Consider the following 17,366-nt stretch of genomic DNA (forward strand, 5'->3'; position numbering starts at 1 on the left):
AACATGCCAGTATTTATAGAAGAGATTGAGACTAATCACGATTTATCTGTGAAAGAGCACAGAAAAAGAATGGGGTAAACCAAATTGTGTTTCTGAACCTTAACAGGAACTTTTCAATGGAACTCTAAAAGTATGGTTTTCATAATGTTTGGAATTATTTTGCTCAAGTAATATAGGCTAAATGGTGTTAGAGAGCTGCAAACTATATTTTTAATTGCTGAAAAGAAAAATTTCTTTTTGGACATTTTTGTTGTATTTCCGGCACCCCTAAAAGAATGATTCACTGAATGAATGAATGAATAAATATATACCCCTTCTTTTTCAGTGGTGATAAAGAAGTGTGAAACTTTGCTGTCATTAAGCACTCAGCTGTTTCATTATTTTCTGGATATTTGAGATGAGGATTGGTTATTTGTTGAATTGAAAATACCCGCGGTATAGTGGATAAAGTACTTGGTAAAATTTAGTTCTAAGTTACATTCTTCTAGAGTTTTAAAGAAGAATTCTCAGTGCAGGCGACACTCAAAATGCAGTCGTGAAGTACTTTTTATTTCTACACAGTCATGGCTGACTAAACAAGAGCATGCTATCCCAGGAGAATAAATAAAGGGTTCCACCGAAATTTGATTGTGGAGTTTGACAACATACATCTGAAGGTTGATCAGAGGTTGCATCGATGGAAATGTAAAAATAACTCTCACGAAGAAAAGAACAGTAGTTTGAATAATACATATTTTTATAGTTTTTGACAGTCCACCATATTTACTTTGTCTAGCCAAGTGGCTCGACATCAGCCAATAATTATTTTATTTTCAACAGTCAATCATGTTATTTTTATCGAGTGATCATTTGTGCCAAGTGCAACTACTCTTCCCAAACGACCATTTCAGTACCTTTGCATATTAAACACTAGTGTATTAAACACTAGCATACCTTTTTTAGATTCATATTATTTGGATTCTTTGCACTACTGTTCTAATCTTGAGTCGTTTTCACATTTTGGTCGATGTGACCTTCGACAGGTGTATCTTGTTAAACTCTGGTCCTTGTACAGTGATTAGAGTACTACGAAAAATCAATTGTAATAGTGATATTCCCTGAAGATTTAAGTTCAATTCTCAGTGTGGGCAACCGAGAAGTACAATTGCAAATTACCTAGGACCTCTATTTAGTAATGGCTGACGGAATAAGAACATGGTACCTTGAAGTAAATAAATGGTTCTGTTTGAAATTCCGTCTACACCTGAAGAAAGTCAGAGATTACATCAACCGAAATGTTGTGAAAATGACACTCAAGATGAGAACAGTAGTCCGAAAAATCCAAGTAATATGAATTAACCAATCCTCATCTCAAAAATTCAGAAACGTTTTTTTTTTTTTATATATAATTTATAATTTCCCGTGATTGTTTTTATAATTTCAAATTGTTCTCATTACATTATTAATGTACTTTTTTTTTTTATTGGCAGATCATAAAGGCCATGGTGGCAAACGCAGTGGGGAAGATAGTGGCTCGAGAAGAGAGGCGTCTCTTAAGATGGTGTGCTTCATCCTCACTCAAGTTGTATACTGGTGTCTCATGATGCAACCCTCATGATTATCAAACCCCTTTCTGGAAAAACTTTTATAAATACAGTGCAATGCAAGAGTCATCTATACATACATACACTATATATATATATTATATATATATATTTATGTATGGATAGATCATGCTGCAACAATCTTTCCCATCCCACAATTCACTGGCCTTTTTTCTATTTTTTTCTAATCACCCCTTCCTCCCTCATCTTTATATACATTTTTTTTAAACTTCTAACCCGCTTCACTAACATAAGACTGCAGCATAGCGACTGGTATTCACTGTTCCTTTTTATAGTACACCAACGTCTACCATCTCATCAACTATAGAAACCAACAGAATTTTTCAATAAAGTGTGAATGAAAAAAAAAAATATATATATATATATATATACATAACTAAAAACAAATATTCAAATATTAATACCAGCAATCACTCCCCAAACCCTACGAACTTTTCTTTTTGATAACATCAATGGTTCTGTTGCCTCTATTCAGAGAGAATGTAACAATGTTTGCAAGACACCGACAAAAACATGTCTAGACAATAAATTGAAAATGTCTTTGGCAGTAAGTAGATTACCATCATAGGGGCCATAGCTATAAAATTTACTGTTAATATATTTAACTAAAAAAATATATATATTATACGAAAAACACTTAGCAATAATCACACTAACAATTAATTTCTCCTTTAACACATGTTATCACCTAAACTTGTACAAATACATATCGATTGTTATTCAGAAAATGATCGATTTCTATTTAAAGACTTATTTTTAGATCTGATAAAATATAGAGTCGTCTTTAAAAAATCTATGGATAAATATATATATATATATATATATATATATATATATATATATATATATATATATATATATATTAGTGCTTGAATAACTCGCATTTTTAATAGGTCATTAGCAATGATTTTACGCGCAAACCAATTGGCAATCAGCCAAAAACAGTATCGAAGAATTGTTTGATTACATCTGTTTTTCTTTCAGAAGTAAGCAAACATAACTACTCAGATCGTGCTTTGAAGCGCTGTGACCATCGATAATAGCATGAAAACTTTGATGACATTAAAAATCGTTTCATTCAAGCACTATAAGGTTCCGTTTAAAAAGACATTGAGCACTGCGTACAAGTACAAATTTAAAACAGTCGGTAGAAAAGCCGATACTCACAGTATATATATATATATATATATATATATATATATTGCATTGTTTTGAACATTTTATGAAATGGTTACTCGTTTATTCAAACCATATATATATATAACAATGAAAGTTTTGGTGTGCTAAAAAAACAATGTTATTTAAATTATGACGGACATCTTATACTTTTTTAGTTATAAATAAAAGAGTCAGAGAGCCATATCGATTTCGAGATTGGTGCCATTATGTTATTAAATGCATGATCAAACAGATCAATGTGTAAAAATAAATCTGACTTGCGTTTACAACTTTATATCTATATAAAAATCTATATGTATATAAAAAAAAAACTGAAGGTGTTCAATTGTCGTAAGTCAGACTTAACATTTTAGTTATTAGCACACTGTATATAAAATGTCTACGTGAACAGCCCTAGGAATTTTCTAACAATTCAATAAAAAAATATTTCATTTTTTATTCATTGGAAAACATTATCTTTATTTTTCTTTAAAATATTTAGTTACGTTATTTTTTCTTATAATTTACGATGAATTGATTTCAGAAAAAATACCATAATAACGCAGCTACATAAGGATTTCCACTTAAAATTCAATTAAACCTTTTAAAAATCAAAATTCAATTAAAATGTTTCCTTTAGAAATCAATTAAAGTGTTATCTGTAATTATAGAACAATATAACAATTTATATTTCTTATTTTACTTACGCTATTTCTAAACAAAAAATGAGAGCAATTTTCCTTTGAATCCCCCCCCTTGTAAAAACAAATGCTAAACAGTGAGATATTACTAACTTTCCAAAATTATTAAAGCAGAATTGAGATGTAAACTATTTTTGTAAATTAATACTGATAAACCTTTTATAAAACAAAATAAAAATTAAAAAAAAAAAAAGCTAATAAGTTTTTAACTATATAATATCTTCAAGGACGTGTGCACAAATAAAAACGAAGTAACATTAGAACTGATGAGTATGAATGCAAAACGAGATAAATCCAATTTTTCCAAAGTATTAATGAAAGACCGAAGCTACCAATTTCAGATTTTTACTAAATGTTTTCTGTTCTACCAAAATAACCAACAACACCAAAAAAAAGATTGCGATTATCATATGATGTAAAAACATGATTTGGTGGCGAGGTAGAATGTTTAAATACAATACTCTTGGCCTTTTGGTCAAGATCAAAGTGTGAGATCAAAGTGTAGTATCTGTTCCGGCAGATATGACTAGCTATGACTAGCAAAGACCAGATGTGGGGGCAACCCCACATGCCTGACCTTTAACCAGCTCCCATTTCCCACCTCTCGGGAGCTGGTCCCCTTTTTCCCTTCCCCCTCCCTTCACTCCTCACATTAAAAATCGGCCTTGTGCCTAATTTGCTCGGTGGGGGAGCAAATAAATACCATCTGTTCTTCAGATGCTGCACTTCCATTTCTTGTTCTCTTTCGGTGGAGGAGAAATCCTTCACGACTGAGACAATTTTTATTTTTGTACCTTTTCTCCACGTTAAAAAACGACCCTGGTGTCTAACTCTGTCCCGTGGGGAGGCATAGTAAATAGGTACAATACTTTGCACTGATAATTCCGCAGATGGCGTTTATCGCGTTTTGCATTAAATCTCTTCAAACACCAAAAAAAAACCATTAAAAATACTTAAACTGCCTGAAATTCGTGTTAGTAACAGGACCATTGAAAACGGAATAATACAAAAGGATTACAAATCTGATTAGTCGATATCATATTTTGTTTTACAGGACCAATAGATGTGGGGGAAAAGAAACTTGTTTAAAGTTTTTCAAAAAAAAAAAAAAAGTTTTTACAGAAATGTTAAAATTTCAAGAAATGTAATTTGAGTGATGAAAAAAAAAAAATACCTTTTCGTTCGAAATTTAGAACAAGGAAAAAAAATATCCTTTTTTTTCTGAAAAAAAAATAAAAAAATAAAAACTAAAAAAAAATTAAACTAAATAATGCATGTGTTCTCAGAAAGTTCTGGGCTCTCCTGAGGCTTCAGTGTCTCACCTGCCCTTATTTGACGAAGGTGATGGTGCTTTTAGAAATGTTTGCTTTTCTTCAATCACCATCATGATGGCTGATACCCTATTAACCAACTTTTGGCATATGTGACCAAAGTGTATATTTTATACTAACTGGCACACATTTAAGTAAATTAGAAAGTCAACAATTAAGTGATTAAATAAGGACAGGAGTGCAAACAAGAAAACTCTGTAAATCCTTAGCTTACACGTACAACTGACCGAAATACTTGACTTTTGCTTTTTAATTTCAGCCAGGAATTAGTTTCATATCAATGGGTTAGAATCTTCAGGATTACTTTCGAATTTCCTTTAAACTGCAAAATGATCATGTCAACCATTTTTATCTTTTATTAAAACAAAATGATTCGATCTTAGTCAAAAAGGACTCAAAGATTCCCATTCTCATTAGCTACTACACCAAGATGTAGGGGAGAGCGTTCTCTTTTCCCATGATTGCTCCACTTATCTTTAATCCTCACATTTTAAATGCTGAGTATTTAACCAGGAAGCATCAAATACAATTTTTTTTGAGCCTTCAGTATGACTCGACCGAGGATTGAAGTCTAAACTTCTGATCTATTATGAAATACTAACCATCATGCCAATCATACGATAAAGAAAATGAGCACATCTGTTTATTTTGTAGCCAGGGAAGACATTCGAAAATGATTTTGAAGCTTTTAATGTTCTGATGAAAAAAATAATTTCTAGCTAGAATTAAAGCTTATGGTCAAAAGTCAAGTATTATGGTTTAGTTGTGCTTGTAAACCGAAGAAAAACAGATTTTTTCCAACCGCATACTTGTTTTTCATTGAACGGTGTATAGATATTATTATTAAACAATAAAAAAAGCCAACTATCTCTAGCAGGAAATGTTAAAAATTAAAGGAAAACGGTTACCTGTTTGGAAATTCTAGAGTTTGAATAGAGTCTTTGAGAAGGAATTTAAGCAGGAACCAAATATCAAAAGTATGGCAGCATGAAGGTGTTCCACAATACAAGAATATGTTCTTGGAAATGGAAAAACATTCTATTTAGAAACAAAATGGTTACTGAAAAAGAAAATATATATTGTATTTGCTGCAAAAAAAAAAAATGACTGAAAGGACTTTTATGTTATCATAACCTGGTTTTAATATTTTTTAATCAATCAGATGAAAAAAGTTGAAAAATAAAATTACAAAAAAAAAACAAAAAAAAACAACAAAAATGTTTCTTTCTTTAATGATTTTTTTGTTCACGTTTTTTTCCTGTAAAATCTTTTTAGAATTGTTGAACTTATTCGTTTTATTGTTGATTGTTTTTGGTCACAAAGGGAAAAAGGTGAAGAAAAATAATAAAAGGTTTTCTTTTTAACACAGATAAACATTTCTTTTTTTAAGAAAAAAAAAATGGAGTTATAGAATACCTGTCTTTAAATCTGCCAACTCTAATACTACTTTCATAATCTAATAGAATGTTTAAAACTGTCTATGTAAGGTATGTAGTTAAAAAATATTTTTTAAATATATATGAAGTGTCTACATAGAAAATGCAGTAGATCCAGTCTTCAAATTGAGAAAGACTTTCCAAAGACGAATATTTCCAATCTAAAATTCCTTGTAAAATTTAAATTTTAGTTAAAAACAAGAATATTAAACATAGTAAATTACTTTATTAAAGAAAGAAAAAAACTTCACGAAGATGCATATTTTAAATTCGACCGTAACAGATTATCTTATTCAAAGGTCAAAATATTACTTACATGTCACATACTTTGATATGTAGAGCTCGTTAGAGTGACATAGCGGTAATTTAATCGTGAAAATGGCGGTGGGCAACTTTTTATTCTACACTATTTATATAAAAATATAGAAATGGGCAAAAATGGGTATTGGTATGTTCTAAAATGTCTCCTCTCTTTGACACAGAGAGAAGACTAAGAAATATTGATTTAAAGATATATTTATATTTTCGGAATAGTGATTATTTAAAAATCAAGAAATTAACAAAATAAACGTAATAGTAGATCTTAAAAAATGTTTTCAAGTAGAAAAGAAACTATTTAAAGATTAAAACTATTCATTTCACATTTGTTTTTATTTTTGCTCCCACTTAAAACAAAATCAAATTCGAAACTGACTGCTCTGTTAATTAAAATTTTCATTGTTATTTCGTTTTCCTATTTACAATAAAAATGAAAAAAAAAACAAAACAAAAAAACTAAGTATTGTTCCTACATTAGTAAGACGATATATATTTCTCTATATTATACGAGAAAAAAAAAGACAAAGAAAACAGAAACCTTTTATATCATTATACAGAAACATGCAAATATTATTTGAGACTCATTTATGTGTCCATAAAATTATCCTTCATAATTCTTCCATCCGTTAACCTTCTCCCCCCGACAAAAAAAAAAAAAAATGATCTGCCTCCAAGATCAGTGTATTATCTATTCTTTGCATTTGTGTTCCAATATATTTCAGGACACAATGCCAATGTTTTGTCTGTTCGCGGCTAATATAAGGATTGCATTAGTCATGAGGCATTTTACCCCCCCCCGGTATATCTCCTTATTATACCATAGAAGAGGATCCCACAAGAGACAAAAAACTCTCACTAGAAGTATAGACAGCGATGTCTAAATATACTCCATGTTGTTCAAAGGAACATCAACTCGGCCCTCAACCGGCATCACCTGAACAAGAAAGAGTTCATGTTTTTAAATGGTTTCATTTTAATGAAATCAAATATAAACGTTTGCACTTGAGCATTTTCTCACAGCAGGGGACGTCATTGGGGCGGATAGAGCCCCGATCCGAATTTTTTAAAAGGATTTTACAAATGGGAAACAAAAGGTTCCAATTTGAAACTGTATTCGATATAAATATATTTAATATATTTTGTAGACAACCTTTTTTTTTAAATTGGAAGTTTGTTTTTGATTGCAATGTATATTAAAACCGTGTATGGTAAGTGATCAGTTTCATGTGCTTTGATTACATTACTTTAATGCCTGTCTTTCAGATATATTTACACTTGAACATGGATTCTGAATTTTATAGTCAAAGCACAACTTATTCCTACATTGATATTAAAGATCACACTATCTGATTTCTTTAAATAATATTAATTTCTATGATTAAATAATTTTGTTTTCTAAGACACTTTATAACTTATTACGAAAGGTCAGCCAACTGCTTTTTTTTAAAATATAATTTATATTTAGTTAATGGTAATCCTCTATAAGACAAATTTAGAAAGTGATGGTTAGTTGTTTTTGTTTTACGGCATATCAACCCTTTTCAGGTTGATTAATGCCGAATCCAGTAATTTTGAAGAATAATTTTTTAATAGAATATATTTGTTTTTTGCAAATCAGTTTCTATTTAACCCATAGTTGGAACCCTAACAGGTACTACCACTCCGGGTCAGAGTGGACCTGGAAGCAATGGCAATTAAAGGGTGGCTCCACACTCCCCAAAGCCCGCAAGCTGGGGCCTCACCATCGGATATAGAAAGTGAACCCAAAATACGAAAATAATATTTTAATAGTGCGCGAGCCTTTTCTAGTCTCTCACAAAAACACGTTAACATTTCAAGCTATATTACTTGTCATATATATATATATATATATATATATATATATATATACGCGCACACAAACATACGCGCCCACATCCACACACGTACATATATTCACCTACAATAAATGTAAAGTAACATTTTTTTTAGAACTTTTTTTTCCCCTCAAACAAGGCATATTACTACTTGAACGTAAGGGACTACTCGTTGGCATCTTGTCTAATGGGATACTATGTGAAGGGTTCAGCAGCAAGATGCCTGTTCCCATTACATTAAGCCTTCTGCATGTTAGTACAGTCAGGAAACGGAAGGGAGTTTAAAGTCTAGCAGTCTTAGAGATGGATGCAGATGTGGTAACAGTACTCCATGCATGGGTGAATTGTGACTTTGTAAAGATATAGGATACTTTCAGATATGAATTATTTTTATGTGAATAAATCTGATGATGAACATAAAAAAAATACAAAAAACACATTTTAAAAGGTAGTTTCCCCTCAAGGAATTTAAAAATTCTTCCAAGTGAAAAAATAATCCGAAGATGGATGAAATTATGACGTGCATGTTTGAAATAATTGTGAAAAGATACGAGTTATTTTCTCACATTTAATATATGTGAATAAATCTTATTAGGGTTATTGCTATTATGCTCGTTGGATGTTTCTTCCTCTTGTTGTATTTGTGACCATTTTGAGAGATTTTGTAGTAAGAAAAAGATATAATCTATAATGGAAATTTTAAGTCAAGACAAATAAGTCAAAATTAAATAAAGAGACGAAAACATGGTGTTGTTAATTGGTAAATCTGCTATAGTCAACCTGTTTGCTACTGTGTTAAGTTTTATGCAGATTCATTTTAATAGAAAACGATTGGGAGGCGGCCGACCTTGCCCGGTTGTAAAATATGCTTAGATATACTTTAATTCAAGTGGATTTTGTTATTACAGAGCCAATTCGCTATTGAATATTTTATATACATAGTATTGATTTCAAACATTAAAAAAAGACAAAAAATTACTTAAGTGCCATCAGCTAGAATTTAAACCAGAGGTTGGCAACTCATTTGACTCCACAGACCAGATCATGTTATTATGACAGGTCGTGGGCTGGACTAAGGCCACTAATGAAAAATTAAGTAAAATTACATATGCGAACCCTTGTCAATCTAAATTTGGAAAACCATTATGAACATAAAAAATATATTAAAAAAAAAAAAACTTAAAAGTGAAAAAAAAAAAACACATTCGATGTGAAATGGATGACATTTTGATTTACATGTTGGAAATAATTGTGAAAAATATAAAATATGGCCTATTGAAAGATACCAGCAACTTATGTAGAGTAAGTGTCAGGGGTAAGCGATAAGGTGGTGGTCGCTGTTGAAGGAATGAAATAAAAAGTCGACTGGGACAACATTGTCATTTTAAAGATTTTCCCACTCAGTCAATCAAATCAGTTTTTGTTTTATGCTTATTTTCTTTTATACAGAAAAGGAAGCAATCGGGTTTTGATTGTGTTTTTGCGGTCGTGGTGTTCAAATTCTGTAGAGTGGGTCAGAAAACAACAGCAGACCTTTTGTTAAATTCGAAAGCCATGTCTCATCTTAAAATTAGTTATTGGTAATCAAGCTCACAGTTACCGATAATTCATCTAAACTAAAACATTTAATGCCCCAGCTGCTTTCCGTACCGTTTGAGCTATCAATAGATAGATAAAATAAAATTTAAAATTAAATTATTTCATGCTTTGAATGAATTTGCTCTTAATAGAAATGAACATTTTGCATTTCAATATACTTCTGTATGTGTTGTTTATCGATCCCAACAAAGACTTTATTCGTTATAAACCATCTTTGGTGTATGACTACTATTTCCTATTAATTTCAGTGTCATTTACCTAATAGTTTACGAGTTTATCAGTTAAATATTTACAGGCACACATCTATTTTATTTAGATAATTAAAAGAAAATGAAGTAATTTTTTTAAAAATAAGAACAAAACAAATTTAAATGGTCAAAACCATAATCACCAACCACCTCGATGTGTTTCAAATTATCAGTGTCTCCTAATGACATAATACACAAGCCGAACATGTTATTTAATGGTTAGTAAACCAGAAAATGCAGGAAATATTGGATTAAATACATCACAGATTAAAAGGCATCTTATATTGCATGCTGTCATGTTAAATGTAGAAATAGATGTTGCTTTAATACTAGAAATGTTTCTTGCTTTTTGGAAAATAATAGAAACTAAAAAAAAAGAAAAAAGGAAAAAAAGCTTGTTGCTTTAACATTTGTGCGTGCTGACAGACAAGAGTGGAACAACTATAAGTAAACTGTTTTATAAACAACTTCAATTATTATATTATACTCCTTTGCCATGACAATGGCACCTAATAGCCTGATCCACCAACAAAATTACAAACGTTTTTCAATTATCTTCGGTTGTCATCTACCCTTAATTCGAAACAGATTCCCATGCGTAGAATGTTTAATATTTCGAATGCGCACGGACACACTCCTCATACGATGTCTGAAATGCTTGACATTGGATGTCAACTTATGAGGGAGCATACGAAAATTCCCAGCATTCCCTGCTTAGCCAATATCACTTGCCATGGATTTGCTGTGTTTGGCACGATAATGATAGGCGGCTAGCTAAAGACATGTTATATAGATAGCTGGTCCTGGACTGCAAGAAAGTTTAGTTGTGTCTTACTCCAATTAAAATACACATGTAAGAGAGACCTGCAGGCATGAAGATCCAGGAGTCTCAAGCAGCTGATTGCACAATCCAGCACTATACTCTTTGGAAGAGTCATTACTGGGGACATCCAAATGGGTCAACTGAGAAATTATGTTGCAGCAATCCGTGACATCCAAACTTTATAGAGACATTCGCACATCGGTTTGCTCAGAAAAATATTATGTGTCAGTTGACGTCTCACATGAGGGGTATTACATTTCAACACTTGTTTTTATCCCTAAATATTTATTTGTTACTATTGATTAGTAAAACAATAGACAAATGCCAAAAAGCTAAAGTTATCGAAGGTTGAATATGGTAAATACAATGAAGATCACAATATTGAACATACTAGACTGCATACACATGACCTGTTGGTCCAATATTTATTTTATAAAACTATGGATTGTCCAGGCTTCCTTGGTTGCATCTTGTTTTCTATGCACAAGAGATTCCATCTTTAAAAAAAATAGGGATCACAGGTGAAAATATATGTATATATATATATTTTTTTTTTGAATAAATGAAAAAGCATTATATTCTAAAATTCATGATGTTGGCCATCTTATAATTTATTCCTTTAATTCAGCTGACATTTACGATTCTTGACAGTATCTGTTTCGTATTCATGAATTTTGGAATATAGGTTTTTGTCATTTATTCACTATATTGCTCTGTAATTACATTGAGCTTCTTGAATACGGATTGGTATATATTATAAGAAAATATATTTCTACAGAAATATATATATATATATATATATATGCTTATGGGTGTGGATCAAAAGCTAAGGAATTTTGGTTCCGATTTTAGCAGATGGCACTTAAGATATATATATATAAGTTGAATATAATAATCGATAGAGAATCGTCTCTATAACAAATATATAATCTGCATAAATTAAAATATATTTAAGCATATCTTACACTTGCCATATCGGGCAGCCTGCTAGTATAACATATATATATATATATATATATATATGAACACAGTTTGGAATTTCCAAATGTCTTGCCTCATTTTTTTAACAAGTGAGCCCCCTTTTTACTTGGCTCCCCACAAGGTCAAAGTTAGACCAAGTTTTGTTTTCAAGATGTGAAAAATCTGGCTTTCTTAAAAAGGATATCCCTGGGTTGGAGACGAGAATAATGATTGCCTCAGCTTGACCGAGGACAGAAGTGTAGTATCAGAACTGATACTACACTTTGCTCCTAACCTTCTCGCAGATTAAGTTATAAATAATATTACGCCATAGTTTGTTTGCTTTGAATTATGTATGTAGATATATAAATAATGCAGGTCTGTATGCCTGTGTTCCCTATAGAAAATTAGAGAATCTGCATAAAATCTGAACGTGTATTCTTGCGTAAAATTTACAGAAGACAAGAGCATCTCTCAGGGATCTACTTTAAAACTTCAAACATCTGTTTTTATGAAAATTAAATCGTATGTGTAACATCTTTGGGGAAGATAATGGGCATGATCCAAATCTTCTACAGTCATCTCAACCTAAAACCGTAATTAGTCCTTGCGCAAAAGAGCAAGACACAAAATGTTTTAAATAATAATAGAATAACAATAGCAAAGACTTTTGCTGGCGAGGACTACTATTGACCGTAACCAGTTATACAATACTTTTGAAATTTTCATCTCTATTTTTTTCGTTACGTAGTGAATATGTGTTAATGAAATCTATATGAAATATGTATCTTATTAAATTTTAAAGATTTTCTATTCTGAAAGAAGTTTAAAAAATTTAATCTAAAAATGTTATTTTAAAGTTTTTGTTAAAAATAACTCAGATTTTCTCATTCAGACCTGTATTACAAATAAGGGGTTGCAAGAATGAGTTGTGGTGTGAGGAGAAATACAAACTGAAATAGAGAGGAGAAGAGTTTTAAAATATAATCTTAAAAAGATAAGATACAAGTAAGAAAAGCATTTCATCCAAGGCATGAAAATTATTAAACAAAATGTTTTTACTATAGGCTTTAAAAATAAAGGTACAAGATTCAATTTGAAATTTATTTATCTTCAAAGTGCACTTTTATAAATTTTACAAAGTACGGGTATAAAAATTTAATTTAAATTGAATCAAAAAATTACCTTGGATCTACTTTATGTAATGTACATTCTGCTGTAATTTAAAAACATTATCTTTCGCCTAGCAATTAATGGTATAGATATAAAATTTTCAATGATATTTTTTAAATGTGTAATAGAATGTACATTATATAAAGTAAATCCAAGGTAATTTTTTTGATTCAATTTAAATTAAATTTTTATACCTTACTTTGTAAAATTTATAAAAGTGCACTTTGAAGATAAATATATTTCAAATTGAATCTTGTACCTTTATTTTTAAAGCCTATAGTAAAAACATTTTGTTTAACCATTTTCATATGAAATGCTTTTCTTACTTGTATAATCTATTTTAATAAAACTTATATCATATATATAATTTTTTCTTACACAGGTAATGGAAGTGGTCCCGAATCTCTAATGTTTCCGTCTTTAAGTGATCCTAGGGGAGAAAACCATTTTAAAACTTCAACTACTAATGAAATTTACAACATATTTATAAGACATCGATTTAAGTAGTTATTCAACATTTCAGTTTCTTCCGACTATTTTAGGGGACGAAACTGGAGAACAGGATAGTAAAAACAAAGTAATATGGTGTTATGTGTATAGCAATGTCGGATCTTCCTACTAGTGTGTGTATATACGCATATATATATATATATATATATATATATATATACACACACACACACACACACAAGCAAAAGTACCCGTTGTTGACTGGGTTCAAAAACAGCCTACAGAAAATGGACTCTGATTTATGAAAGTATGATAGGTTATGAAAAGGAAAGGTTGTAAAGAGATAGCTTCGAATTTGGGGGTATCAAAACCAAAACAAAATATGATGAAAGTAAAAATAAAATAGATAAACTCCATAATTTATTATACCATACCTGTTCACACTGAAACACTTATCACATTCTGTGGATCTATATTAAAAAAAAAAACCTTGTTAAACTTTGTGACATGTTCCATTCTATGGAGGTCAGGCGCGAACGAACACCCCATAATTTTATTATACCATATTTCCTCAAACTGAAACATAATTATCAAAGCATATTTACGCAGATAGATATGAAAAGTCTTTATTAAATTTTGTGCCTATTTCCATTCTATGGAGGCCAGGCGTGAACGCAGACCCCACAATTTATTATACCATCCCTATTTTAGTTAAAACATACTTATCAAAGTATTATCATGTACATCTATATCAAAAACACTTGTAAACGTTTTTTTTTTTAATTTTAAAATTTTTTTTATTTCCATACTTTGTGGACCAGGCTCGTACGCCGACCCCACAATTTTAATGAATCATCATTATGCCAGATCAAACATACCCATTCCAGTGTATCGATATATCTTTTATCATTATGTAATCAGTTTTCTATAATAATAAACCATATAGGAGCCTATTCGTGACCAGACACACACACACACAGATGTTCAGCTTTATATTATATATACACACACAGCAGAACCCTGCGATATGGCATTAAAAATTAGTAACAAAATACAGTGCAGTATATAATACACATGTATATAATCAAATAACATTATAGATAACGCCATAAGGCGGGACAAATACCGTAACCGGGGGTCGGATAAACATTGTATTTTACACCGTAATCTGAAAACCGTATCCTAAGGTCACCGTATCCCGGGGTTCTGTATAATTATGTAACTGGGCCTTGTTTGCATCTTGTCTTTGACGGTCGGGCGAGTCAATCTTTAAAAACTGGATGACAGGTGTATATATTTATGGGCGTAGCTAAGGAATAAATAAAGGAAGAGAGTTGTATGCTTTGGTTTCGATTCTAGCTGATGACACTAAGTCATATATATATATATATATATATATATATATATATATATATATATTAGCTTTGATCTCACTACTATATATTTATATTTTATTAGGTACAATATAATAATCAATAGAGGATTATCTATAATAGTAAATACGTAGTCTGCATGAATATCATATTTATTAGAATCGGGCGGTTTGCTAATTATTCATATATATATATATATATATATATATATATATATATATATATATATATAAGAGTGAGTGAGTGAGTGAGAGAGCGCGCTTTGTTTTACTTTGGTATTCTCCCATTATTTGTTAGGGTTGAATAATGAATTATTTCAAGTGGAAATAAAGGAATATTAAAAAAATGGAAATGTCTAAATTTAAAAATGATCGTTTGTGAGGATGACCTTCATTACGCAGTTGTTGTGGATCCAGTGATGATTTGTGAAGAATCTCCTGGATGTAGCACATCTTTAGGATGATAATGTAGAAGATGTGCTGACTGCTCTATTTTTTTTTTTTCTAATAGTATGTTTCCTCTCGAACTCTTCAATGTGTGGCCCCCTCCACAAAATAATGGTGAAATGACTTAACATTTCCAACTCATTCTCAACTTATGAGATTTATAATTTGTAAATATTTATAAAACTACTACTACGAGAGTTCATAATAGCCCCTATTTTTCTCTTTTCCCTCCATACCTCGCTGCATTGTGATTATTCTAGTAATTCACCCATATATATATATATATATATATATATATATATATGTATGTGACACACTAGTTCTCACCAGAACACGGAAGTTAAGTAATGATTAGCTTGGTCAGCACCAGATGGATAACGCTTCGGGAATACTAGGCGCTGTATGTGCTCTGCACTTCTCTCGGCATGGTTTCCAGTCGTCCTGTACTTATATATATATATATATATATATATATATATATATATATATATACTGGAATTAAAACAGTTTAAAATCAGAAGAGGTGTGGTTAAAGAATTTCCCACACTCTTTATCTGTGCCTAAACCTAAATGTAGATTCCATGAACAAATCTTTTTCTTAGAACTGCACGCCTGTGGAACTCTTCCGATGGCCTGCTTTCCAGCTGACTACAACCTGATTGTCTTCAAGTCTAACGTAAACAAGTTCTTGATGAATCGTCCCTCTCAGTAATCCAATTTACAAAATTCCCACCATATTTACTATGCTATAATCATATTGACTAATGTATAGCCATTAATCCTTATCATCAAGGCCCGGAGGTCACTCGAGAAGTGGTGACTCCTGTGTAAAAAATAAAAAAAAAACTTGCTTCAATGATTTCACGTGCCCGCACCCTTTAGCTGCTATCCATAGTCTGAGAAGACTAACCGAAGCCGTTTTGATTGGCCGACCCTCTAGGCATCAAAAGCATTCATGTGACAATGTATAGTGTGACGAGTGACAACATAATAGCAAACATTTAATAGTATTCTATTACCTAAATGATCGTCTGGTCAGTATTTGTCAGATTATATAAGCATTCTGGATAATATAAGATGTTGCTGTTTTCAAACAAACATACATGTATACAGGCTTAGTATTATATAGGTCATCACTAGTTACAGCTGCAACTGCTGCACTCAAAATATACATACGTTTACGAAACTTATAGTTGCTCTTCCATTTTTCTCTCATTAGTTACGTCATTCATTTTTATCATTTAACCTTGACATCATTCGTTCTTCATCTACTATCTAAAACATTAAAAGCAGGTAAAAAATATCTGTAGTACATAGACATTGGCAGATGTTGTGAAAAACTGAGTTCCATCCAAAAACGGAACTATAAACCAATACTACATCCTAAATTTTGGATGCAGAAGAGTGTCTGATTGGGAGGAGATGATATAGCATAACCTTACGTTACCAATATTTCAAAAATAAAACTCAGATGTCTGATAGATGTTTGACAGCCGAAAACATTTCTGTTGATGCATGTGAAATTATCGAAAAACATTCGGCATAATCACGTTAAGCAACGTTGAGCCTGGTCAGCACTAAAATGGGTGACCATTTGAGAATTTCACGTGCCGTATGTGCTCTCTGCTTATTTCGGCATGGTTTTCAGTCGTCCTCAATGTTTTTTTTGTTTTTTATCTTCATGTTTTATACGTCTTCGATTTCTGTCTGTTTTAGTTTTTTAAAAGTAAATTTTAAATTTCCATCCTAATATATCTTAACCTAGACGTCGCATTTCATTATATCCATAATCTAGCCCCCTTCTCTTCTGATGAGAAGCATTAGACATCATATACATTCTCTTTCGATTGAGTTTTTTTCATCGTTTTTAAAAAGAAGTCACTATTTACC

General features: G+C 31.1%; 1 protein-coding gene across 1 annotated transcript in view; it reads left to right on the top strand.

The window, feature by feature from the left end:
* The window catches only part of LOC145272023 (protein amalgam-like), a gene marked incomplete at its 5' end in the record, with an annotated part of 739,512 nt that extends 733,741 nt beyond the window's left edge, over nt 1-5,771 (top strand). The window contains one exon of the mRNA XM_080127019.1: nt 1,470-5,771. Within this exon, the coding sequence (XP_079983145.1) occupies nt 1,470-1,597 (128 nt within the window). The remainder of the gene's footprint in view (nt 1-1,469) is intronic.
* Between the last annotated feature and the right edge of the window lie 11,595 nt (nt 5,772-17,366).

Source organism: Euprymna scolopes, chromosome 4 (assembly GCF_053919585.1).
Source record: "Euprymna scolopes isolate OS-2025 chromosome 4, ASM5391958v1, whole genome shotgun sequence".
Lineage (NCBI taxonomy): Eukaryota > Metazoa > Mollusca > Cephalopoda > Sepiida > Sepiolidae > Euprymna > Euprymna scolopes.